This window comes from Gymnoscopelus braueri, assembly GCF_963280865.1.
Source record: "Gymnoscopelus braueri genome assembly, chromosome: 11".
Classification (NCBI taxonomy): Eukaryota; Metazoa; Chordata; class Actinopteri; order Myctophiformes; family Myctophidae; genus Gymnoscopelus; species Gymnoscopelus braueri.
The window spans coordinates 38,740,652-38,767,312 of NC_137613.1; the positions used below are offsets into that span (position 1 = coordinate 38,740,652).

Consider the following 26,661-nt stretch of genomic DNA (forward strand, 5'->3'; position numbering starts at 1 on the left):
GTGGTCCCAACTGTGCTTTTAAACACCTTTATTTATAATTGGTCTCCAAAGAGCTGCTTCTATCCCATCCCTTTAGCAGACACACACAGGGCTGCATCGTTACCTGTCCACCAAGGCACTGGGGGAGGTTGTTTACAGTTGTGTTACTGTGGTGGCAGCATCACCAGGGACAAGTGAGGGTAGTTCAGGTGTGTCCCAGACACTGATCTCTAGTCAGTTAGGCTGTTGAACAGTGTAAAGCGTAACATACATTAACCATGGAGAGACTGATTCTTAACCAGTACTTACAGGGGAAATTTGTCACTGGAGTCGTAGGGCAGAAATTGGGGCCAGAGAAACATTTGAAGAAATCCCTGCTTATCAGCACGTCAGTTGGAGAGACCCCTGCTAAACTGTTGGGAACACAAAGACCGTCCAAACAGGAGATAAGAGTAGGTTTTGCTCTCTAGTGAGTCTCTGCATTGGGATGGTTGTATAGAAGAGAGAAGTCTTGGAAGTGAAGTACGCAATTGTGGATAATTTGAGAAGGACTGTATGGTGCTTGAGCAACGCTATTCTTCAGGGATTCAGAACACATTGAGGAAAACCCTTTCAACAGCATTTCAGAGAGACTGGTAAGTCAAACATTTCCTATGGGATTGTACAAATAATATTTGACTCCTGCTCTGTCTTTTAAGTGCACTGATATTTTTTCTATCTATTTGTGTGTGTTCTAAAATCAAAAATTGGACACCAGGTTCATGAACTTTGAGCAGTTCGGGGTCAAGACCTCAGTGACCTGTTGAATTTAAAGGGATACACTTGTTTGTGCCTCTAATTTTAGCTTGCTCTCTAATGATCACATTGATTATGAAGTGGACGCATAATTATCTCCCTGCTCCTTCGTCTGCCAGGTGCCAGAGGCAAGGGCAATCATGATGTCATCAGAGGACAGAAGAACCCTCAATGACCTGTTGTATGGTGGTCATCATGGCGATGATCGAGAAGGGGTGGAGCTGGGCAGCAGCCAGGCCAGGATTGAGGAGGTGACCACCATGGCAACCAATGTAAGCAGTGAGGTGAGAAAATTGGCGTAAAACAGGAAATGTTGAACTTTCGGTGGTCTAAGCAAAACTGCGAGATGGACAGCGGAGGAGAGGAACAAAACAAAACAAAAAGCCGAATGGCCCTTTATAAAGACTCACTTCCTTCATTACAGACTCCAACTGCTCTGTCCAGCCAGGGGCCAATGATTTGCGCTAGCTGTGGTGAGCAGGTGTGCGACCGCTTCTTCCTGTTAGCTGCGGGGAGGGTGTGGCATGGGGCGTGCCTCCGCTGTAGCCAATGCCATTGCAAGCTGCAGAATCACCCCTCCCTCTACTGGCGTGAGGGGTACATCTACTGCCAACAGGATTACTGCAGGTCAGCTCACTCCCATTTGGAACATGCACAAAAGCCGTTCAAACACAAACAAATATGTATCTCCTGTTTCCCAATAAAAACAATTGAGTTTCAGAATAGATTTTTAAGATTTTACAGATTCATTTTAAAGCCTTGTCAGGGCAAGGCTCCTAGTTGCATTTTAGATGCTAGTGCCCTGTGAGCCTGCTCACAGTTGGCTTACATGCCAAACTAACTGATGCGGTGTTGGCCAGGGGTGTGTGGTAGGAACTGCTTGGAAGATGGGAGGTGTGGGGGGAAGTGCTATAGTTATGCTATAGTTATTATTATTATTATTATGGTTACTGAAATGCAATTGTTCGTGCCGTATTGTAAAGCCCTATCCCTGAAAAATAACATCTCACTGTGTTTTTCTTTTCCTGGTCAGGTTGTTTGGGATTGGCCGATGTGCTCGCTGCTCCCAGCCAATCCCATCATCCACCTTGGTGATGAGGTCTGGAGAACTGACGTTTCACCCACAGTGCTTTTCCTGCCAGGTCAGACATTCACCGGAAACTATTGTCAATTGTTGTCCACATGTGGAAATTCACCTTGTCTTCACTTTGGCAAAATAGTAGATGCAACACAATAGAAAACCTTTCAGTATTGCATTTCCTGAGGTTCCACTACAAAAAGGGTTAATAATGGTTTGGTGATAAAAGATTTAAGCACTTTCATCCTGGCATCTCTATTTTGGGCATGTCGGCAAAATGTTCACAAATCTAGATAAAAATACCAGATCTACAAGCTTGTACATCTGCTATTTTTGATCATGTTTGAATAGGGCTTCAAGTGATTAAGGGCCGTCCATAGTATACCAAGCACTATAAATATATTGTCTTTAAAATCGTTCTGACTCAAGTGGATGCCTTAGTCCACAGCACACCACAACTATAACGACAATAGTGATGAACATATTTTGATATACATATGTATAGTTATAGTGCTTGGTGTGAACGGGTCATGACTCATTATACTGTATATCTAGCCCTCATTTATAACTGATTTGTTCCAGGAATGTGATGCCACTTTGTTGCCAGGGAACTTATATTGCATGCAGGGTCAAAACCTCTACTGTCAATCACATTACCATGACAACGTCATTGTTCCGTCAGCACATGACCTTCACCTCAAGCCATGCCTGAGAGAGGGTGAGTTGTGAATGATGTTTGTGCGTGTTCTTGTACTACTTCAAATGTCATGGAAATAGAGGATATTTCTTCACTTATCAATAGGTTATAGGTAAGGTTTAGGATTAAGGTTCTATGGTAATGTTAAGGTAAGACATGGAGAATGAATTTAGTTTTTGGAAATGTGAGTGATAATAATGTGCACTTATTGATATCATAGCATCATCCAAATCATTAAAATTGTTATCATATCAAAGGTGAATACGAGAAACAAATATGTGAATGTTGGTAGAAAGTTCAACGCTCAGCTGCAATCCAGCTAAAATAGATATTGGTTAAAATAAAACATTAAAAAGAATATTGAAATATTGAAAGGAAAAACAAAACAAGAAACATTATTTTATCTATATTTGTATAGCATAGTATGTTTAATACATTTTAATGAACACATCTGCATTGGTTGGAGGTGGTCTCCCTACTCTAACATTGAGAAATTTAGACCCTGGTGTCAGGTAGGACACCTACTGGTTGACACGTAGTACTGCCTGAACACCATTGGCGCAGTATCTCCCCTGGCCAAGCTCAAAGGCTGGGAACAAGGCTAGGCCAAGCTGGAGTCTGCCTCTTGGATGAGCGGTAAAAAATTCCAGGGGAGACCTGTGTTTGAATCCTTCCCGTTAGGACATAAAAGTTATGCATTGCAGCTTTGAAACTGTATTTCTAAACCCTAGTCCATGTTGGCCTTCTTGACGCCACAGGAGAAGGGGAGGAGTCAGTCAGTAGCCCTGAGTCGCAATTGGATGACCGGGCTGCAGGGGGTCGGGTCCAAAGGCGCACCAAGCGAAGCCGGACGTGTTTCCGCAGGGAGCAGCTGAGAGCACTGGAGTTGTATTTTGCCCAGAAACACAACCCAGATGGTAAAGACTGGACCTGTCTCGCTCACAAGACTGGTCTCCCTAAGAGGGTCCTGCAGGTCAGGTTTGCAATATGGTCATTATGCCAGACCGTTAGTAGGTCATAGAATAAAGAGTTAGAGGGTCCATTTGGCTTTGTAGCCAAATGGCCACACAGCAAAGAAATGTTAAGAGACTGTTTTTACTTCCACTATTAAAGCCAACAGCAAATTTCAACATGTGGACAATAGGGGCCATAATTTACAAAAAGGTTCTTGAGCACAAATGTAGTGCATGCAATCCAATCCAAGGCAAAGTTGGATTGGATTGTCTCATAATTGAGACATCTTCTGTCTCAATTATTGTAATACTGTGTCATTTGTGATACAGTATACTTTTTATACCGCACATAGAGTACACCTCACAAATAGCATTTTCTCTCTCAGGTGTGGTTCCAGAATGCACGGGCCAAGCTGAAACGTTCCCTCTCTGCCGATGACCCTAACGACTCTGCCTCCCCACGTCCCGAATCCACAGCAATTGCTTCTCTGTCAGGTGAAAGCTCCTCGCCAAGCCAGTCCCAGCCCTTCCCTGCCAGCACCATTGACCAGTTGGAGCTTTCCTTGCTCACTGCCCCACTCAGTGACCCAGCCGCTGAACCCAGTGACTTCTTCTTCCCGGACTGCGATTCCCAGGGGGCACCTGGGTGTATCCCCCCTCTGGCAGCCTACGGGGACTTTGGGGAGGGCAGAGACGCAGTAGAGGACATATGGAGATTGTGACATAGCTGATGGGCTGTTTTACTGTTAGGAAATCATGGGCCAGAATCAGAAGATAAAATATATCTCACATCCAGTAAATATGATGGCTTTACAATTCAACAATCCTTTAAGATGTTTCTGAAACTGTACCCGTTGATGATGGTGAAATGGTTAAGACCCTCGCCTATGTAACGTGAACCCAGCTGAGCATGTAAAGCCTTATTTATACTTCTGACACGTTGTGAGCTTGTAGCTTGTTCTACTTTCAGCATGTGAAACCATTGTACAATGGACAATTTAGCATACCACTGTCACCCTCTCAGCTTTTCTACTAAGTGTATCAATACAAAACATACAAAGGGAAATGGGTTACACACGCCAAAACATTTTGTTTCATAAACTGCCTAGTATGCTGTTAGATTGTTAATCTTACACTTGTGGTTTTGATGTGTTTGAGTATTTTTTTACCGGTGTGGATTGCTTTTCTAGACAATTAGAAAGTTATCCGTGTTAGGATTAGTGTTGACTGTGCATTGTGTAGCGTGGAGCCGTGGGGATGACACTGGGATGACAAATGTTTGTCAAGGGATTAAATGTAATGGGTCACCGAATCATTTTGTACTGCAGTGTCCAATGCTACTAGTGCCTGCTCTATATTTCAGATGTTACTAACATTCAAGATGTAACAAATAAAACACTGCAGGCAACAGTTCAGTAGCCTAGGAACAGGTTGAATGAGTACACGCATGACAGTCCAGGATTTTTGGCTATCTTTGTCATCAGTTTAAAGGGATATTTCACTTCAACATGTTTGGGGTCATTTTAACGTCTACTCAGGCTTTTGTGAGCACCCCGGACAGTTTTTAAGTTGCTTGATTCAGTATTTAGATTTAATCAGACACACCCCCTTCCTACAGTATACAAACCCATTGTAACAAAATCACCTGTTCTTGGTAACTTCTGGTGACTCCTGCCCTCCTAATACTTAATAGTTTTTTTGTATTACTTTTTTCAGGGTTAGGGTTTTTATTTTATTTTATTGTATTTTTTTTTCCATTTCCCCAAAGAATTATCAAAAAAAAAAGAAAAAACTGTCTGGGGTGTTCACAAGCCAGAGTAGACATTAAAATGACCACAAACATGTTGAAAGTGAAATAGCCCTTTAAGTTTGACAATGTACAAGTAATATTATTATGTCGCAAAATCGAACATTAATTTCAGTCATTTGTGTGATGACCTGTAAAACCTGTTTAATGACAATTGTATGATTTCAAGCAATACAAATCATATACATCATGATAACAAATAAGACTCTAAATTCCTTAATTCTTGAGCACTAGAAAATGCATCTTTGAGTTAAATGTTTTCTTTTTGTCCATTCTTCCTCTTTTTCTTCTGCTGCATGACAAATGTGAAGGCGAGGCAAATATTTTTCATAATAATTACCTTTATTGTCAACGACTAGTGAGAGTGAAGTTTGTTAGCCGCAGTGTTTGAGGTTAAGCAGTGCAGACAGTCAGTACATAACCAAATAGTAATTTTGTCCTTTCTCTACTTGGCACTCTTGTCTGTTTCATTCTCTCACTCTTTGTATATCTGACACTTGCTCCAGTTCCCTGTCCTGTATCTGTCTCATTCTGACTAATCTGTATTTATCCTCTCTCCAACTATAACCTCCCTTTCTTTCTCTAATGCTTTCTATCTGCTCTCCATCACCCTCTTATCTGATCTCTCTCTTTATCTCTTCCTTTCTCTCTTTCACAGCCTCTTCATCCGAACCCCCTACCCCTCTCTACCCCTCCCCACAATTTTCACCCCTTGAATGTCTTAATGAATTGATTTGTGACTTGTCTGGTAAATTGCTTCACCAATCAAGTGTTGCAGTAATTGGGATGCTCTGCGTGCCCCTGCCCCCTCTCGGGGTCAGTGAAGAGGACTTTCAGTCTCTTGGTTAGAAGAATGCAGAGGAGATGATGACAACAGCAGAGTCCCAAACTGCCATGTGCGTCAGAGGCCCAAGGCACCAATGTCTGGGAGGGGGTGTATTTAAGAGGTCAGAAGTAAGGGCAGCTAAGGAAAACAGTGCAGTTCCCTACTGAGCAAGGTAAGCCATGGAGACGTGACCCGCCGTTGCACCTCTGTCTGCTTTTCTACTCCTGGGTGAGTGCTAGTATAGTCTTAAGCAGGGAAGGAGATTTAGGATTCAAGACTGCAATACTTTTACTGCCACATTGTCTGCCATATGTCCTAGTTTGTTCAACAAAAGGCTTAAAACGATAGAAAATAGGTAAAAGAGTAACTTTAGATGCCAATTGTTTTGCCATTGGAGTTGCTTTAATGGCCGTGTAGGTTCCAATTTTGTATTGCTGTACACTGTGTTTGTCATGTCTGACACTTTATGTTCCTAATACTGCCAGCTCTCCTGGAAAAAAAATATTGTAATTTCTGATTTAAAAAATAAAAACAGCCACTAAAATCCTCAGTATTTATCTATTTGTACACTGAGTTAAATTAACACTGAGGACTTTAGTATGTATTGTCTATATTGCAGCCGATTGTGGCTTGTAGAAGTAGCAGCCACATCCGATATATTAAGCAGGATTTGAACTGGTGGTAATTTGTTTCCCTGGCTGTAAGTGAGGTTGTTTACACGTCACTTCCAGCCAGGGAAACAAAATGACCTGTGAGTGATTTCGTTTTTTTCTTTTTAAGATACTGTATGGGTGAAGTGTAAGGGAAATATAATTTTTGACAATGTGTAGATACCGTAGAACAGATAATGTATACACACAAATTTAATGCAGAAAGTGTACAAATGTAACCAAGTGAATTGGTAAAGACGGGTCTGTTTGGTTACATTTGTACGGTACAATCTCCGAGTTACAAATGGATAAATTAACCCTGAGTATTCTACTGTGTAGCAAACATGAAAGCAGTAAGTACATTAGTGCAAAAATAGATTCTTTGTTTCACTGTGGCTTTAATGAAACTGAGACTTTTCATGACCTCTGATAATGTTCGTTATTCCATTCTTGGATTCTTTTTCCCCAGATGAGTCTATCATCATTCCATCCCTGTGCCTCACAGTCACCGCTCTTCCTCCTCTCCCTTGTCTTCATCCTCACCACCATCCCAGGCACTGTCACATTCCCCAGCATGGCTTCCACTGTCCTGCCAGAAAGGACTGACTGGCAGACTGCTCTACTTCACCTCCGGGCTGCTCTGGAGGCCCCCAAAGGAGCAGACCAGCTCCTACCCAGGTCCAAGCCCTGGGTGGTTATAGGACCCGAGGAGCTGCGTTCACTGCAGCTGCTGCAGGGGTTGCTGGCAGCTTTGGGGCAGGATGGAGGCGACTGGGAGGAAAAAGTCCTATTGAGGGGCCAGAGAAGTGAGCTGGACTGGCCAACGCCACCCTTCCCGGGGGGAAGTAACTCCCTGGATGGCCTGTACTACCAGGACGGAGGGGAGGATGGTGGAGATGGAGGGAACAGGAACAAAGCCCTGACGTCCATCGCCGGAGGGCTCCAAGCATTCAGCCGGGAGAAGGGAGGATTCGGTTTCCGCTTTGGGAGAAAGAGATGGACTGTGCATGGGGATGAAGGGAGGGAAAGGGCAGAGGAATATTAGTAGGGATGGAACCGATGAGAGGGGTTTTCTATAAGAAAACAAGGATTTGATGCTGGAGAACCAATCATGGACATCTTGTAGAATAAGGGTGATGATATACAAGGTAATGTTTTGGGCAGTGTAGCTGGGCTATATTTATGGCAGCAGGCGACAAAGTGAATAAGTAACATCTAATCAAATGCCTCCTGATATAATGAAAGCAACAATGCTGCAACTACTCTTTGGAGTAGAGTTCACCATCTATGGGCAGAGTTGCCCAAAACACTGCCCTGTGTCACTGCCTTTAAATGAGTAGGTTGATAATATGTATGTATATTTATTTACACATGAAACAGACAAAACAAAGAATGAAACGGTACACATTGTGCGAGCGACATGGGTACTGTGGAAAAAACATAAACATCAAGTAAATAAATTGCCTTGGGAACGAGGAAAGGGAATCGTCAGCTCACCATCAGTGTCAAATATGAAATAATTCTAAATGATAATAAATATGTATATTGGGAGTAGCGCTTGTGAATGTGGTGATTCATTGTGAGTGTTGTGTCAAGTGGAAAATATGTCAGGAAGCTGTTTGGGTAACTACCTCAATGGTCCTCGGAAGCCATTGTAATACTAGGTACAATGGTTGTCCATTTACAGTACAATGCCTGGATGGTGATCATGATGGTGAATTGTGATAGACAAAATGTGTATGTTTCCAAAATGTACTTAAAGTACCAAAAGTAGAAGGTACTCATTATTCAGAATGTCCACATCCACACCAAGCACTGAACTATAACTATACTATTACTAGAACTAGAACTAGAACTAACTAGAACTAATAACCAGTTGTGGAAAGTAACTAAGTACATGTACTCCAATTTCCAAAACTTTTACTTCTACTCCACAAGCTAGGCCTACATCTCAGAGGCAAATATTGCACTATTACTACACTACAATTATTTGAAAACTTTAGTTACTAGATTTTGATTATTAAAACATACAGTAACCTCTTCAGGCCTATACATTTCGGTCAAAATAGCCGATCTACAAGGCAGCTCACAATGCCTTGCGTTGCGATGCATGGTGAGCTTGTAGATCGGCTATTTTCAAAAGATTTGTATACATTTTACACATTTGAAAACTTGTGAAATGGGACATTCTGCATACTCAGTACTTTCTACTTTTTAAGTACATTTTGATACCAATACTTTTGTACTTTTACTCAAGTACATTTTGATTACCGGACTTTTACCTGTAACAGAGTATTTCTATATTGCAATATTAAAAAAATGTTCCACCACTGTCTGTAACTGAACTGAAGTAATAATGTCAATGGCCCAGGATAGAGTAAAAAAATAAGCTCAGCATTCGTGTTCACCACGGGTGTTACAGTAATAGCGGTCCGGCGGAAATACACACATTCACATCCGGTCTATTAATTGTACCGCTGTTGTGTTTTCATCACAAAGATGAATCGCTTACAAATCCTAAAGTTATTGGTCAACGAGCGACTGAATGTAGCAGTAGAAGAGATATTCAGGATCATCTCAAAGATCATAACGGAGTACGAGGACGAAGCTTTCATTTCCAAACAGGAGAGCGTCCGCCAGCAGAAGCTGCTGCAGACCGTTCTGAAGAAACGTAGTAATTCTAAGTTAAACCAAGCAGGTTGGTTTGGTCCCATCTGGCACATCTGTTGCTCTTTTTTTTTTTGTGCAAATAAGTGATCTTAAAGCTGCAATCCGTACGTTTCAGGTCTTATACCCCTCTGGTAAAATATCTGAGTACTTCTTCCACCTGTGGTGGAAGAATATTTTTACTTAAGTAAAAGTAGCAATACCACAATATAAAAAATACTCTGTTACAAGTAAAGGCCTGTGCCCAAAATGTTACTTGAGTAAAAGTACAGATGTATTGGCATCACAATATACTTAAAGTACCAAAAGTAAAAGTACTAAAATGTTTGAAAATAGCCCATGTATAAAATAGGGCTGAAGTGGTTAATGTATGTTTTACAATGTAATCATTTATATCTAATATAAGTAACTAGTAACTCAAGTTTTCAAATAATTGTTGTGGATTAAAATATTATATGTTTGCCTGAGATGTAGTGGAGTAAAAGTATTGAAAATTGGAAATACTCCAGTAAAGAAAAAATACCTCATAATTGTACTTAAGTACAGCACTTGACAAGATGTACTTAGTTACTTTACATCACTGTGTACCGCGTGTAGATCTGCTATTTTAGCAATTTTGGGAAATGTGTGTCTGAATGACATGCCCAAAACAGGGACGCCGGGTTGATAGCATAGGAAGGAGGTTGATACTGGTTAAAATAATGTTTTATTCGTTAAATTAAGTTCCGGATTGCAGCTTTAATTCATATACCTTCTGACAAAATGAGTCCGATTATTATAAAAAAAACTTTAAAAGCTACTCTTATCCTGGTAAGATTATTCACCATGCAAAAGTCTGGATAAAAAAATGATCTAATTAAAAGAAGCAGATAATAATTGATAAAAGGAATGCTGAACTCAAGCTTTTTAGTACTCCTGTTTTTAGATTATTATTCTAGCATCAGTTGTATGGTTTTAGTTTTGGTTTTAAAAGTGCAGCAAATGCTCCTAATGCACACTGTTGCATCGAGGCTACAGCTATTATGTAAAAGAGAAAAGAAAAACCTACAAGGTGCTTTTTATGTTTGTAATGGATTTTGTTCCCTAATTAGCAAAATGAGGAGTTAGAAAGTAAGATGTATGTAATAATAACTCATAATTAGGTGACCATAAACCTGGTTTGTGATTTGTGTCAACAAATAGAGGCCAGGAACAACATTTTGCCTGCCATCTATTTTTGTCTGAATACAATGAATGTAAAAAAAATCTAATTAGAGTCCATTTTGGTGAGCTTATTTTCATACTTAACTGATAACTCTTCTACATTCACACAGCAATGATGGACCATCGCATGCATGAATATGCCACCAATATCAGGGAATGAATGTATACTAACCATATTAATTTGTCTTTAGAATGCACAAATGAGTATATGTCCAGTCTTTAGAAATATTATTTTATTACAATAATTTATACATTTTTCATGATGCACTAGAACCAATCCTTTGACCACAAGGAGGATCGACATAGAACAAAAACACAAATTAGACCCGACCACAGCTTCAGACAAACTGCAGAGAAACATGCATGAAATCAGGTAGATTAACTCATGTATGGAATACTAGCCTACATGATGACTGCATCATTTGCTTTTCCGTTTAGACTTGCTGAAACTCCCTGCCTTTGAAGATGGGGTTCAACCTGAGGGTCAGGAGTGGATTCCTAGTCAGGACGAGACACATCTTGAAACCCCACAGATTGAAGAGAAACGGAAGGAACTGTTGAAAGGACCAGAGGCGGTTGATGCCTCAACGTCAACACCACTTCCAGTGACAAGTGATCAAGATGTTGAGAAAACTCAGTCCACACATTCGGAGCCTCTGGCCAACACCTCAACTACACAAGTGAAAACAGAAGCCGGTGAGGAAGATTGTGAAATTACAGAAATAGTGAACTTTGACTCAGACAGTGATTTTTTCCCGACTGTTGATGGCCAGCCCCTCCCTTCAGACATTTCTGAAAGAGAGAGTGAAGACGGTGATCATCACTTCATGGAGACACCAGAGCCTCAGTCAGGTTTGTCTAGCAGCGAGAAGAAGGGTGCGGCGGAGCTTCATCAGATGCTGCAATCATCAAATAAAACGATGTCCCCTCTATCTTGTAAAGTATGTAAACTGACTTTCTCTGCTACTAACTCTTTAAGACGCCATGTCCAAATTCATCCATATGACTGCGGTTTGTGTGGAAAACATCTAGAGCCCACGGAGACCCTGAAACTTCACTATATAGGTCACAAGACATGTATCGTTTGTGGTAAAATATGTTCTTCAATTTCTGCTCTGGAAATGCATGTTAGGTCTCATGTTGGGGATAAGCCCTTTCGTTGTGCAATTTGTGGCCGAAGCTTTGTGCAGAAAGGGAATCTAAAGTCACACATGACCATCCATATGAATGACAAGCAATTCCATTGCCCAATTTGTGGTAAAACCTTTCGTTGGAAGGTGAGTGTTCAGAAACACATGAAAACGCATCCTGAAGCGTTGATGAGAAGTTATGCGAAAGCGGTATGATGACAAGATACTAAAACAGACTTAAATATGTCAGACACTGACATAACAAGTCATGCCAACTAAAAGCTTCACCTCTGTACATGTCGTTATTGCCTAGTCTAGTAGTGTAACAATTCATGTGATGAATCGGTCGTAAATCCTACTAGTTCAACTAAATCAATCAGCTAAAATAAATAAATAGAATGAATGGCTTTGGCTTCACCAATAATTGATAGATATAAATATTATGCAGCAGGCCTACTTTTTAGTAGTAGAAGTGCATGTATAGAACCTACCCACGCAGGTCCTGATCACCCAGCCATCCACCCACACCCTCACCCTCTCTCCCCTGCCAGCATGTTGTAGCCTATTAGAGATCTTTTCCCCTTTAAATTGGTTATAGGACTGAATAATATTAAATTTACATTTTTGTATTCAGCATCAAATATTATGCAGGCCTACTTTTTATATAATAAATGTGTTTATTAAATAATTCTGTTGTGTGTTGATTCTCTTGCCACCTTTCACATTGCTGCACATATTTCATGGAATGGAATATTGTCCTTGAATCAAATCGCCAATTATTGAATCACTCATTGAATTGAATCGCTGTGAGGCAAAATATTTACACTGTAAATTACATTGTTTCTATTCAAGGTCTTGTTTTATGCATAGTTATAGCCTGTATCCGCCGTGTGTAATTTTAGGCTTCCAATGAACTTTGCACTGTGGGTGTAAATAATGTTAATTAAATTGGATCACACATAAGCTGCTGGATGAACCTTCTCTTGATAATGTATTGTTTATTAATGCAGCCAATAATGGAAAGTCTTTAATGGCAAATGCACATCTGTCACGTACAAGGACACAAAAGACGGAAAAAGTTAAATGATTAAGACCTTTAAAAGTTATATGTGAGGACACTTTCAATTAGTGCTTGGTAGGCACTGCTGCTCAGTATTAATTATTAATATTTTTTCTTTTACATAAAACCCTATTAGTTTATGGAGCAGAAAATATTGCTGGACTTTCTTGTAGAGATGGAGTCCACATGCCCTGAGAAGATGGTCTTACAGTATCCATTTCATTTCCAGGGTATCTAAACCGGGGTACTTGCTCTATGTCCTGGCCATTGATCTAAAGTGGCTTTTAAAGCTGGTGGATTGATTGCACTGTACTTTATTGTCATCCAGGGGGGGAATTAAGGTGCCCATATAACACGCAGCACACTACAAAGCAATTCAAACAATTAAACAAAGCCTGTGCTTAGATATACTGAGTAGGAGTGTGGAAAATATCAAATATAATGCAAACATGCCATGAAATTGAGAGCACAAGCATTATTAACCCATTAAGACCTGGAACGCGTCTGTGTCATTTTCGATTTCTTCGGCTATTAAAAAATAGCAGATATACAAGCTTGTATATCTGCTACGAGCTTGTAGATCTGCTATTTTTGGAAAAATCGTGAAGATTTGTGCAAATCTTTGAATATATATTTTTTTCAAAGTGAACATTTTGAACTCAAATCTATGCTTCTCGGGGTGCCTGGAAAACAATATTTTGAGATGGAGGTCCACAGCCAAATACATATCATTTTGGGGGTCCTTCACATGAAAAAGCTTTGAACACACCACTGTACCAACATCATTTTTATCCAGAAAACTGTTAGGATTTAGACGTTTTTATTTTATTTAGAATCAGCCTTGTATTGTAGTGTATACGCCAGCAGGTGGCAGTATCACATCAAACCAAAACCAGTTTCTATTTTTTTGCAATATGTATCTGACATGCGCGAAACTTCGACCCGGAACAGTCATTTTTTATTACAGCCTCTGTTGTTCCTTCCTGTGCTGCTGAGCTAACGTTCAAGTCACAGACACACCCTTCACTTGCATTAAACGAGCGAAACTGTACAAATTGTACAGGGTTTGTAGCGGTTTTTGGGCTTTTCGACTAAGAAACGACAATGGACGACGTAGATACGCTTAGGAAGTTCGTCAATCAACGACTAACCGCGGCCGCGGAGGAGATACTAGCCGTGTTCGGCAGAACAATAGTTCAGTACCAGCAAGAAATAGACCGTCAGCGGAGGCAGCTGCATATCCTCAATCCTGACGTAAAATGTGAAGAATCAGGTTGGTTTGTAATCCGATTCCTTAACCATACCAGACTTATTACTTCCCCATTCATTCAGTCAGTGTGCAGCAGACAAAACCCAAGTCAACCCTGGATGATGGTCATAATTGATTCATTTGTCTGCAGTGTTGTAAAGTAACTAAGTACATTTACTCAAGTACTGTATTTAAGTATTGAGGTATTTTTTTACTTTACTGGAGTATTCCCAATTTCCAGTACTTTTACTTATACTCCACTACATCTCAGAGGGAAATATTGTACTTTTACGCCACTACAATCATTTGACAACTTTAGCTACTTTTGTAGATTTTGATTATTATTACAAAACATACATTGACCACTTCAGCCCTATATACATTTCGGTCATTTGGAAATATCCGATCTACAGTAGATCTGCTATTTTCAAAAGATTTTTATACATTGTATTGTATTCATTTGAAAACATGCGAAATGGGACATTCTGCATAATGAGTACTTTTACTTCTGGTACTTTAAGTACATTTTGATGCCAATACTTTTGTACTTTTACTCAAGTAAATTTTGAATTCCGGACTTTTACTTGTAACAAGTATTTCTATATTGCAGTATTGATACTTTTACTCAAGTAAAACATTTTTACTTTTTCCACCACTGCATACCAGACTTACCTCCCATTCCGTGTGCAGCAGACAAAACCAAGTCAAACCATGGATCATCATCATAATTGATTAATATTTCTGTAATTTCTCATATCTTCTGTTCTTCCTCATAGAATTTTCTATCTGTGAAGATGAGGTCCACCCTGAACAACAGGAGAGGAGCCCTTCTCTGGGCCAGGAGGGGCCAGAAGCTGGTTCGGAGGAGGAATGTGGAATGACAGAAACGGTCAACTTTGACTCAGACAGTGAATTCATATCCATTGATGGCCAGGGCCTGCCCCACTCTTCTTCAGATATTTCTGAAATAAAAGCTGAAGACGGTGATAATCATTTCAAGGAGACACCAGAATCTCAGTCAGGTTTGTCTAGAAGCGAGAAGAGTGCAATGGAGCCCTATCAACTGCTGCAGTCGGCAGCAAATCAACTTCTGTCCCCTCTATCTTGTAAAATATGTAAACTGACTTTCGCTGATACTATTTCTTTAAGACGCCATGTCCAAAATCATCCACGTGACTGTGGTTTGTGTGGAAAACATCTAGAGCCCACAGAGACTTTAAAACATCACTTTATAGGTCACAAGACATGTATTGTTTGTGGTAAAATATGTTCTTCAATTTCTGCTCTGGAAATGCATGTTAGGTCCCATGTTGGGGATAAGCCCTTCCATTGTGCAGTTTGTGGCCGAAGCTTTGTGCAGAAAGGGAATCTAAAGTCACACATGACCATCCATATGAATGACAAGCCATACAGTTGCCCAATTTGTGGTAAAACGTTCCGTTGGAAGGTCAGTGTTCAGAAACACATGAAAACGCATCCTGAAGAGATGGTTAGATTCATAGGCCTAGATGGATCCATAGAGCATGGATCCATAATGCATGGGTCCATAGAGCATGGATCCATGGACCATGGGTCCATAGAGCATGGATCCATGGACCATGGGTCCACAGAGCATGGGTTTTTAAAGTAGGGGCCCCCAGGGAGGCCAATTGGAAAAGAGAGGAAAATGGGGAAAAAACAAACCAAAAAATATATACCGGTATTTGTATGTGAGTATACATACATACTGTAGTGTATACTGTATATTATTCATATTCAATTGATAGCATTCTTGTGCCACTTTGACCACTGGTGTCCCTATTTTTAGCATGTCATTATTGTCAAATATCTTCAAACATTTACTAAATGTGAAAATAGACGTACACACTCACAATGCACCGCATTGTGAGCTTGTAGTAGAGCTTCTATTTCCATTTTGTTTAGTTTTTTAAGCCATTTCACAATGAGGGGTGCAGCTAGAGGCTTTGGTTGTTTGGGGGTCCCCTTGGCATGGAAAAGTTTGGGAACCCCTGATGGACTTGTATTGATTGTGAGGGAAATTCAGCCATAGTCATAACAGTAAGCATGAAACAAAGATACAGGTATGGGTAGGGAGAACAAGTACAGAAAAAGTAGTAGGGTAACACAAGTTAAAATAGGATAACTAAATAAAAAACAGTATAAAGACGACTTAACATCAGACCTGGCCCTCTGCACCTGGGCTGGTCAGGTGTGCATAATCTATTAGCCAGCAGTAGATAGAAATAAAGGCATAGGTGTCGTGTGCATTCTATCACCAATAAAATGGCATATAGATAGACCTAAGGACCCAGCATGTACTGTAATAGTATATACTGAGTACCAACAGAAAAATTGGTTAATATGTACATATAGGTATATAGATATGTAGTTGGATATAAACATAATAGGCACAGGTATAATGTAACAATTTATCACCAGTAGTATGTGCATATACAGTAGTAGGTATATACAGTATAGTACAGAGAATCAACAGTAATGTGTTGTCGTTACTGTCCATTCCCTGTGCATATATACGTACCTACAAGTTGTAGGTACGTATATATGCACAGGGAATGGACAGTAACGTATCAATATGTACAGTCGAACCGCACTGAATAGAGTGTGCTTTATACACACTATCGGTGGTGAAACATTAACAGCAGTTAGTCTGAGCCATAGTTATAATATGTCGGTCTGAGCAAGCCTAAGCGGGCCTCTGATTATTGTGCACTACACATCCGAGTAGTCCATGGACAAAAGCGCCAGAGTGAGTGAGCAGTCACTTATCATTGTTTTTATCTAAAGCATCTAAATTTACCATCTTTGGTGAGGACTCCCCCCATTTCTAATTGGTTGAATAGACCACCCACCACCCAAATAATTAGGATGCTTCTGAAGATAACATTGTGAATTGAGTTTTGCCAAAGTGAAAAGGGTTGAATACTTTTTCAAACAGCATATTCCGTTTTCTTGAAAATATTTTGTTGTTTAGAATTCATATTATTACTAGTAATTCATTAAAAGTAGACTATAGTTGTAAATTAAAATATCATATATAGAAAAGTATTAATGTATTATTGTTATCCAGTGAAATGAGTGCTCTATCAGGGGGTTGAATACTTTTACAAGGCACTGTATGCATGTCACATTCTCATTAGGGGCTGAGTCCCCGTAAAGGTCTGATCCTAGAATAGCCCCTGCTAAGCGTTAATCCAAGGATGGGGAAGAATGCGCGTGGGCCTTGTTATATAGCCTAATGGCCACTGGCAGGAAGGACCGGTCTGTCTATCAGTGCTCGTGCGCTTCTAGCTCATTGTAGTTATGCAAAAGAAGTATGATGATAAGATACTAATGCAAACTAATGTTACACACTGACATCACCAAGTCATTTCATAAGAACTAAAAACTTCACCTCTGTACATTTAATGCCTGGAGTCTAGTAGTAATGATTCATGTGATGCATCTGAATTGATTGTAAATCCTAACCGGTTCAGCTAAATCTATCTGAACCGTTGATCAGAACTGGACACTAAGTTTGGGAGAACTAGGTACTATTTCTGGGAAGAGTTGGGCACTTGATAGAACTGGTCCTGGGTTATGGAGAAAACTGGGCACTATTTGGGGAGAAGTGGGCACATCATTTTACATTTTAGAACCCATTTCTTCATGAACAATGAGGTGCAATGTTAGCATTCAGTGTAAAATATGTACTCTGAAGATGCAGTTGTATGTTTACCTCAATACTGGTTCCTAAAACAAATGCTTTGTCTAGAATTCAGACTTCAAGATTTTTTTGTTTTCAGCTCAAAATATATCTTTGGGGGGGAAAATAGTTTGATGTGGTATTGATATACTTAGTTAATACTTTACAAAATGTGTACATAGTAACAGCTGTCCTCCTTATTGTGTTAGAACAAAAGAAGACATCAAACTGTGTATATCCATTGGCAATTATTACATCAACTACTGCTAAACTCTGTCATTCACACACCCCAGAATTAATTGACTGTGAAAGGGCGGAAGACGTTTTTGGGCCAGTTATCCAAAATCAATAGAGTGCCCCACTACTTAATTGTTGAGTGACCTACGAAACATCAAAACGTCTTTCTTTAAACACAGGGCTACATAAAAACAGTGCTTTAGGACAGTACAAGATTCAAATTAAAGATTGAAAGACTTTGTCACATGCTCATACTTGACATGTATTACAATATATAATGGTTAAAAAAATGACAAAGATACACTGATTTGCACAGGGCCCACTTAAAGTGCCCATGTCACCAGTGCTCAATTTGTAAAAGTTCCCAGTTGTCTCCGGTACCCACTCTCTAAAAGTGCCCAATTCACCTGTATCTTTAGAACCTATCCACCCACCAATTCACCTGTATCCGTAGAACCTATCCACCCACCAATTCACCTGTATCCGTAGAACCTATCCACCCAATCTAGCTTCCTACCCACCCACCCACCCACCCTCTCACTCATCCTCTCTCCCCTGCCAGCATGTAGCCTATTGAAAAATGTTCAAAATAGCTGTTATAGGGCTGAGTAATGTTTGTAATGGCCTACTTTTCTTTACATAGAATAAATATGTTTAATAAATAATTTGGTTGTGTGCAGATTTTTTTGTTCGGCTTTCAGAAGACAGATAGTCTTACTTGCATTACTGCATGTACATTTCATTTGGTTAAAAGTTACAAACAAAATGGTTGTTTACACTATTGCTCCTCACAGACAGGTGACACTTTCAGTCAGTGCTTGGTAGAAACGGCTCAGGATATGTTTATTTTTATTTTTTAGTTTACACAGCAGAAAAGGTTGTTGCTGAGCATTCTTATAGATGGTGTCCACACAAGCCATGAGAAGAAGAGTACAGAGTACTTGCTCTACCTCCTGGCCATTGATCTGAAGTGGCTTTGAAAACTGATTATTGTCCCCCAGGGGAAAATGTAGGTGCCCAAGCAGTATAATACACTAACATACAAACAAATCATCAATCCTTAAGCAAGTAATGCTTGTACATATAACATACTAGGCAGGAAAATGTGGTAACATAAGCAAAACCAAAATGTACAAAATCTCTTCAAATTAAGTAGGAACCAGAGAAGCAGCATTATGGACCCCCAATTCTGGCCGCGGACCCCCATCTGAAAACATTTTGTGCCAGGGACCCCCCATACAAGATTTGTGTTAAAATGTTTTTAAAATATTCCAAATTTTAAACATTTTTGCAAGATTTATTTTGAAAATAGCAGATTTCAACACGTAGCAATGCGAGGCATTGTATACATTTGTATGAAGTTTGACACACAGAGCTAATTTAAATACAACTGTAACTGTTAGAAACAAGATTCAACTAAATCAATGACTGGTCCCCAGACAGTGCTTGCCTTAGAGATAATACATTTGCAGAAGAGATCAACGCTGGAGCAACACAGACATTTTAAGCCTTTTATTATTAGGTGCAAGTATACAGAGTGACTGACGTTTCGGTCTTTCGACCTTCCTCAGAGTCATCTTTCTTGACTCTGAGGAATGTCGAATCACACATGATTGATTGATGATTGATGATCGATTGATTGAATACTTTATTAGCAGTTTGCAAAAAATAGTGCAGGAAGGTACAATTCAATACAAGGTCTGCTAAGAGGATTTTAAACCCAAGAAAGCCTATGGCTTGTTTCCATTGGGGTCCTTTGTACTCAATTCATCAAAACATTAATGACACTACTATGCAAAACATCATATAAACAGAAACAACAAAAACTAAAATATGTACAGTAAGCAGTTTGGGGGGGGGGGCTAGGCTTTGACTTGTACAGGGGCCTTGTACAGCAGCCACCTGTAAGTGAACTTTTAGAGCGGTTTTGAAGGAGAGTAGGGATTCACACTCCTTTACGACTGTTCCACATTTTTGTGGCATAGCAGGAGAATGAATTTAACCCCTTGTTAGAGCCAAATCTTGGTTGGACGTGATTAGTGGAGCTCCCTCTGGTGTTGTGATTGTGGACTTGATTGATGTTTTTGAAGTAGTTTGACAGGTACATGGGTGTCTTTGTGGTGTAGTGTATCTTGTAGACCAGGCCCATTGCAAGTTGCTGTACTCTGTCCTCTACCCTGAGCCATCCACCCTAGCATCCACTGGTGGAATAGGTTAATCCACCCTAGCATCCAATGGTGGAATAGGTTAAGAGCTGTTTATAACCACAATCCGGTCATTACATTACATTTCAATGAACATGGCCAATGTTTCGACACTACTGCTCTTCATCAGGATAGAAATAATTTTGACATTTAAAAGAAGATCTCTGTGTCCTCCAGTTTCTTTCTCTGGGTGTCCAAACTGAAGATACCCAGTGTCTTTTTTTTATCCGTTTGTCCATTACCGAGAACATTGGGATTCTGTGTCTCTTCATTTGAACCATCTGAATACAATTAATGTTCTTCTGCCAGTGCCTTGTTTCTGAGGTACTTCTCCAGACATTGGATAGCAATGACATCTATGTCTACATCAAACTTATTGGCAAAAAGGTGGTGTTGCTCAATTATCCACTTCAGATCACCAGCACCATATACGCATACTTCCCTAACATGTGTGCCATGACACATTGGGTACACAGCCTCCAGTTGATCCTGTGATCCCTCATGCCCCACCCACTTCACTAACCGTGCAATAGCATTGATATCGGTCATGTCGTACTTGGCGTTTGGCCAGACTGAGCCAGGAACATTAGGAATGCGCTGAATGGTGGCCCAGAGAAACTCATCAGGACTGTAGGCGTCTTCAAACCATTTCATCAGTTCCTGTACACGGTTGTCCTCCAACACACTGTGTACATAGCCCCGGCTAACCACGATGTAGGCATTTCCTGAGAAGATGGGCAGATTGAAGGGTGGTGGGTCCTTAGCCTGCCCCATCGCCTTAGATAAATGAGGGAATAAATGAATGACTATTTTCTAAATGGAAAATATTCTATTTATAGCAATGGATAACAACTTTGCTGCAAATTACTCATCCAAAAGAGACTGAAAAGCAAAGAACCAATGTCAACAATAAAATCAGACGTCATCAACCCAACAAAAACACAAAACATGGAACACAACTTCAAAAAACAAACAAGCAAATAAACAAGACAAACATGCACATATGTAATGTACATAATGTACATAATGATTACCTTGAGCTCTCCATCTACTATTTGATGAACTATCTGGAACCTCCTTTTCTTCCAATCAAGCATTTTATCTGACTCCAAGCTGTTTCTACCCTTCAATGCCCGCAGGCTCCTCACAATTTCTAGGTTGGTTTTCAGGGGGAAGTCCTGACCACAAAGGTTGATAAAATACTTCCAGGTCGTGCTGACATTGTAGAGATCGGCCATGCAGTTGAGATCGGCCTGTACACGTGACCAGCCAGCATAGACCACACTCACAGGCTGGCTGACCATGAAGACATTATCGAAACAAGAAGAGATACCCGAAACAGCAGCCAGGACTGAAGCCTCTGCCCTCTTGTCCACATGGATGCAGTAAACATTCTGAGGGACGTAGATGGCTCGCAGCAGGCGCTCAAAGTTCTGCACCTACAGTATATGAAAAGGGGGGAATTAAATGGAATTTAATTCAATCCTATTGGCTACCAATATTCGCAATTTGTAAATACTGTGATTGTCATTTCAACTGAATTTAAATGATCTGTAATCATTTAAATTCTATAATCTCCGCCAGGCCGGGTTGTCTACCCCAGGGCCAGCAAATTTGGAAGTCAGTCATGGCCAATCAGAATGGAACATGACAAATCTGACTGACACTGTACATCTTGATCACATGACTCCAGAGATAATGCGTACCGATTTGTGTGAGTTTTGGCATAAATGATCCATTCTTTTGACTCTGATGAAGTTGAAGTAGAATCAAAACTATAATCGTGTTTGCTGAATAAATATTTTAAAATAAGGTCCCTGTGCTCCAGTGTCTTTCACTGGGTCAGTCCTTCCCAGTGGCATTTCCAATATAAATACATCTTTCAAAAAAATATATATATACTGTTTGTTTTTTTTACAATAATAATTTTGTATACCTTATGATGGACAACCATAGAAAAGGCCAGGGTGAAGTCCTCCTCTTCCTGGCTTAGAGGGAACGTCAAATATTTCCTGCTAAACTTGAACATCCTGCAATTAATAAATGATTACCTAGTCATTGGTGAAATATGGGAGTTACATGATGGTAAATTTGTATGGTATAATTCAAAATCCACGAATGCGGTTACATTTCAATGATGTAATAGTAATCAAATATTGAAATACGTTTGGTTTACAAAACAATACCTGCAGTCCTGGGTGGCATTAATATAATACTCATCAGGGATCTGGACTCTCCTCTTGAAGTCTTTAGTGATTGACAATAGCTTAGCCTTCTGCAGTGTCTCAGTGTCTCCTATCAGCAGCTGTGTATTCCAACCAGCTGTAACTGCGTTTGTAGCTATCCCAGCCCATCTCTGAGATATTATGCATTAAAAGCAGCCATACTATCACCAGGATGACAGTGAAACTCAGCCAGCAGAGATGCCAAGAAGAACGTAGCTTTCTTATATATGCCATTTGTGGAAAGAATTTCACGTGTAACAATCAATAATAAGATAACATACTGTAGGCGCCAACCAGTGCCAGAGCACCTGCCTGTCTGCCGCCTATGCCTACATCATTTCTTCCATTTAAATCTCTCATCTCTCTTGCCAAACCAGTTGCCCTGCCATATCCAATACAAATTGGCACGGCTAGGTAGTTTTGTTTTCCCCTCCGGATAAGTCTGGTTGCCTGGTGGCAAGAAACAAGGAAACTGTAGTGCTCAAATCCAAAGTCATGACTGCCAACCCAAATGCACAGAAATAGCAAATGAAGTCATCATCCACTTACAAATAAGGATGTAAAACCTTAGATACTGTAAGCAGAAGGTCTGTGCATGTGTCCCTGCAAATCAATCTCAATCTTCAAGACTGTAGCTTATTGAAATATCAAATAAAAGATTAAGATAAAACCATTCCATTAAAAGTGCAGAAAATAGAATCCCTCTCACGAAAAGTCAATGAAACTGTCAAGTGTAGCCTATATTTAGGCTGTACCCACACAGAAAGGAAATATATGAACATATATATATATTTCATATGCCACATACATGTTTATCATATGTGACATATTCGAAATTGTCCGCCTGTTTATATGTCTCTCTACATATATGTATTTAATATATATGTCATATATGTTTGGTTATTTACACATACAGTATATGTTCAGGAATATATGCATACCTACATAAAAATAAACACAAAATCCAGAAGTCATTACAAGTCACATTTATTTATTCACATTTCTTTTTTTAAATAATAACTACCCAACCACATTAATATTGACATCCTTCCCACCACATTTTAATATTTATCCAATACAGTATGTCAAACAGTGTAAAAAAAATGAACAAGTATATATAGAAACTTCTTTTCTTAACTTAAACCCTTCTGCCTTTCTGACATCTGAGCTCTGTCAGCTTTGAATTCATGTAGCCAGCCAGCCTTTGGTTAAGTGTTAATTGTTATGTTTAATGTGGTCATTGTTGACTTGTTTTAATTATGTGTTTCTGTTTCTTATAGTAAAAACCATAACTGTGAAGCCTCATCACCTCCTTGCTCAAAATGCTCAACGGATGTGTTCAACGGATCAATAAAAGGCTTAAACGGAACTCCACTTTGTCCTAAATTCTTACCAATGTACCATGGTGATGTTGAATATCAAACTAGAACTCTATCTCACAGCTTCCATTGCACTTAACTTAACAGCAAAGGGCCATTCAGTTATGTGACTGGAACAATGGGGAATGAAAGATGAGACTCAAAACTAGTCTGAGGGATTAGATAATTAAGGAGACAGGGCATGACGGGATTTAAAGGAATGCAGTGTCGCAACTAGTTTCATGTAAGGAAATCTTAGTTGGATCTGTTGCGACCCGATTCCGACTGGATGAAACATTTTTGGATTCAACGTTTTCATGTTTGGAAAATATTTGCCCAAAATAAGGAGCCGGTGAAAATGGTTAACATGAACCATTTCCTGGCTAAGTAGACCCGATTAATCTGTAATTTGAAGAAGGGAAAGAAAAAAACATGTCAGTTGGATACTGTGAACAGCACGTCATTTTAACAGGATGTCTTTCATTTTAAGTTATTTTCAGACCCTGGGAATGATTTCCGTGCAGCCATTGCCAAGGTTAATGTAAAGCTACACAATTGTACCCAATGAGTAAATGTACTGTCAGAGTTGATCATCAAATTCATGAATGTGCATTGATGTGTGTGTGTGGGGGGGGGGGGGGGGCAGGGGTGATGGCCTCCACAGTTTTATTAGTTCATCATGCAACACGTGCGTGTTCCACCCTCAGATCCATCTTAGAGGCAAGGCTTGCATTCATTCATAGATATGTGCAGAAACCGGTTTATTAATTGCACTAAAATGACAGATTCTATCCTGGATTGAATGGTATTAATTACCATTATATATGTTGAGTGGAAAAGGAGAAGAAAACTGGCGTGAGTGAGTGAGTGAGGGCAGGGGTGATGGCCTCCATTCGATGGATCTGAGGGCGGAACACACACGCATTGCGTGTGTGTTCTGTTTCAATATGCAAATCTTTTTCAATATGCAAATAACTCAACGTGTATTGTTAGAAGGATGCATTCCAGATAATGTAAAGAGTGCTGCATTCATTCATAGATATGTGCAGAAACTGGTTTATCAAAGCAAAATGTATGTTGTTTTACACGTGGCACTACAAAAGCCCATTTCACGTTTTGGCCAATAACTCTTGAACTGTAGGTCGTACAATCAACATTGTTTTGTCTCTCTGGATTCCTTGGACACTCACTCTCCATATACTGTAGGCCCCGGCCAGATTACATTTTCCGCAATGTTGCGTTGTCTTCAAACACACTTTTTGCTACTACTCCTACATATTTTCAGTGTAGGACCAATTGGCTATGAGTGCCTTGCAAAGTTTGTGGGCCCAGTCAGTGTAGGCAACCCGGCCTGGCGGAGACCTGTGCTCAGAGGAGCACAGTTTTCTAGTTTTCTTTCTTTTCATCAAATGACAGGGTTTTAGCCAGGAAATGGCTCATGTTAACCTTTTTCACTCCCCAGTCTATTTATGAGTGATAAAGACAGAGACAGAGAGAGAGAATGAAAATGGGAGGCAACAAACTGGAGTTACAAGACCTCTGAAAGTCTTATCAAAGAAATGTAACATACGCGCTGTGCTGCACATCGTTGCCATTCACATGGCACATGGCTGTTGCATGTGCATTGTGCACGCATGTTTGTGTACAGTATGTACCATTGAAATTGATAAACCGGTTTCTGCATATATCTATGAATGAATGCAGCACTCTTTACATCATCTGGAATGCATCCTTCTAACATTACAGGTCGAGTTATTTGCATATTGAAAAAGATTTGCATATTGAAACAGAACACACACGCAACGCAACTGAATGTCATTGTCAACATTGTAAAACGCACAAGCTGTCACTCTTTTAGTGGTAGGGTGTGTCCAGGGGCGTAGCACCAAATTCTGGGCCCTGGGGACAAAGATTCACTGTGGGCCCCCCTAGGATTTTTTCTCTTTAAAAAAGACCAAATTATTATTATTTTTTTGGGGGGGGGGGCGCCCTAGTAACTCAGTCCCACTTACACCCCCCCTGTGACGCCCCTGGGTGTGTCCGATGTGAGCAGATCTATATGTACATTTGATGAGGAAACTTGTGTGACATCTTTGCTCTGTCTAGACATAACACAAGACAGTATGTAAAGAAAATCTTGGTAACCTACTTACTTATTCATTTTGAAATGCTGCTCTAGTCTAGACTATATGCTGGGGCGGGGCTGCTACGTGTTTAGGCTCCCCTAAACACTGAGGCTGCCTCAGTGGGAGAGCTAACAGCCGGTACGTCCGCGTCTTCATGCACGGCGTGATCCACCTCCACCTCCCCGGCCTCTGTTTCCATTAACTGCATCCCGCGGGGGATGCCCAATTTCACATGGGCCTGTTATAGCGCCACCAGGAGGCATATCTTTGCCAAACACTTTTTTTGTTGTTGATGACCCCTGCTACAGAGAAGAGAAAAGGAGAATGATTTAGAATTCTGAAAAGTCATTGCATTTATTGAATCTGTCCAGAACCTGCTACGTTGACTATTATTAGTTACAATTATTAAGGTAAAGTTAGGCCTTTCCAAATGGCTTGGTTTAAAAATAAAAGTTTGACATCACATGAACTCTACTTTACTTTATTATGGGCAATTGTACAAATGACAGTGCTAATCACTCAGCGCAGGTTGTTTACCAAATATAGGCCTCTGTCGGTCAGGGTTGACCATGGTAGGCACATGCTATGGGTCTGAGGTCAAATTATATATAAGAACTTATTTTCCTTTCTCAATAAAAAAATTTTACTCACCATTGTGGCCATCTTTTTGACTGGATCAAGGGCCTTCAGCTGCTCCCCATCGCCATGCTTTGG

At 40.1% G+C, this 26,661-nt stretch overlaps 4 protein-coding genes across 4 annotated transcripts; 3 read left to right on the top strand and 1 right to left on the bottom strand.

Annotated features, from left to right (window-relative positions):
• Nucleotides 1–914: 914 nt before the first annotated feature.
• On the top strand, nt 915–7,830 carry LOC308095619 (uncharacterized protein; the record flags this gene model as incomplete). The annotated part of the gene is made up of 7 exons (XM_080442670.1): nt 915–1,058; nt 1,199–1,401; nt 1,808–1,916; nt 2,435–2,570; nt 3,308–3,522; nt 3,889–4,200; nt 7,255–7,830. The coding sequence occupies 7 exons, from the start codon at nt 915–917 to the stop codon at nt 7,828–7,830; spliced, it is 1,695 nt and encodes a 564-aa protein (XP_080298796.1).
• Nucleotides 7,831–9,259: 1,429 nt separating this feature from the next.
• Nucleotides 9,260–12,550, top strand: LOC308095147 (uncharacterized protein). The gene is made up of 2 exons (XM_080442092.1): nt 9,260–9,483; nt 11,094–12,550. Exons 1-2 carry the CDS (start codon nt 9,285–9,287, stop codon nt 11,999–12,001), a joined length of 1,107 nt encoding a protein of 368 aa, XP_080298218.1. The 5' UTR covers nt 9,260–9,284; the 3' UTR covers nt 12,002–12,550.
• Nucleotides 12,551–13,826: 1,276 nt separating this feature from the next.
• Nucleotides 13,827–18,682, top strand: LOC308096123 (uncharacterized protein). Its single transcript, XM_080443423.1, has 3 exons — nt 13,827–14,118; nt 14,871–16,594; nt 16,641–18,682. Exons 1-2 carry the CDS (start codon nt 13,950–13,952, stop codon nt 15,722–15,724), a joined length of 1,023 nt encoding a protein of 340 aa, XP_080299549.1. The 5' UTR covers nt 13,827–13,949; the 3' UTR covers nt 15,725–16,594; nt 16,641–18,682.
• Nucleotides 18,683–20,171: 1,489 nt separating this feature from the next.
• On the bottom strand, nt 20,172–26,155 carry LOC308095621 (beta-1,3-galactosyl-O-glycosyl-glycoprotein beta-1,6-N-acetylglucosaminyltransferase-like; the record flags this gene model as incomplete). Its single annotated transcript, XM_080442672.1, has 5 exons — nt 20,172–21,015; nt 21,273–21,677; nt 22,175–22,268; nt 22,425–22,543; nt 26,054–26,155. 5 exons carry the CDS (start codon nt 26,153–26,155, stop codon nt 20,530–20,532), a joined length of 1,206 nt encoding a protein of 401 aa, XP_080298798.1. The 3' UTR covers nt 20,172–20,529.
• Between the last annotated feature and the right edge of the window lie 506 nt (nt 26,156–26,661).

What these genes read in the sequence shown, in the direction of transcription:
- LOC308095147 (XM_080442092.1), top strand. Translation starts at nt 9,285, where the DNA reads ATGAATCGCTTACAAATCCTAAAGTTATTGGTCAACGAGCGACTGAAT. An exon ending in TTCTAAGTTAAACCAAGCAG is followed by an intron (nt 9,484 to 11,093) that starts GTTGGTTTGGTC and finishes TTTTCCGTTTAG; the next exon opens with ACTTGCTGAAACTCCCTGCC.
- LOC308096123 (XM_080443423.1), top strand. Translation starts at nt 13,950, where the DNA reads ATGGACGACGTAGATACGCTTAGGAAGTTCGTCAATCAACGACTAACC. An exon ending in CGTAAAATGTGAAGAATCAG is followed by an intron (nt 14,119 to 14,870) that starts GTTGGTTTGTAA and finishes TCTTCCTCATAG; the next exon opens with AATTTTCTATCTGTGAAGAT.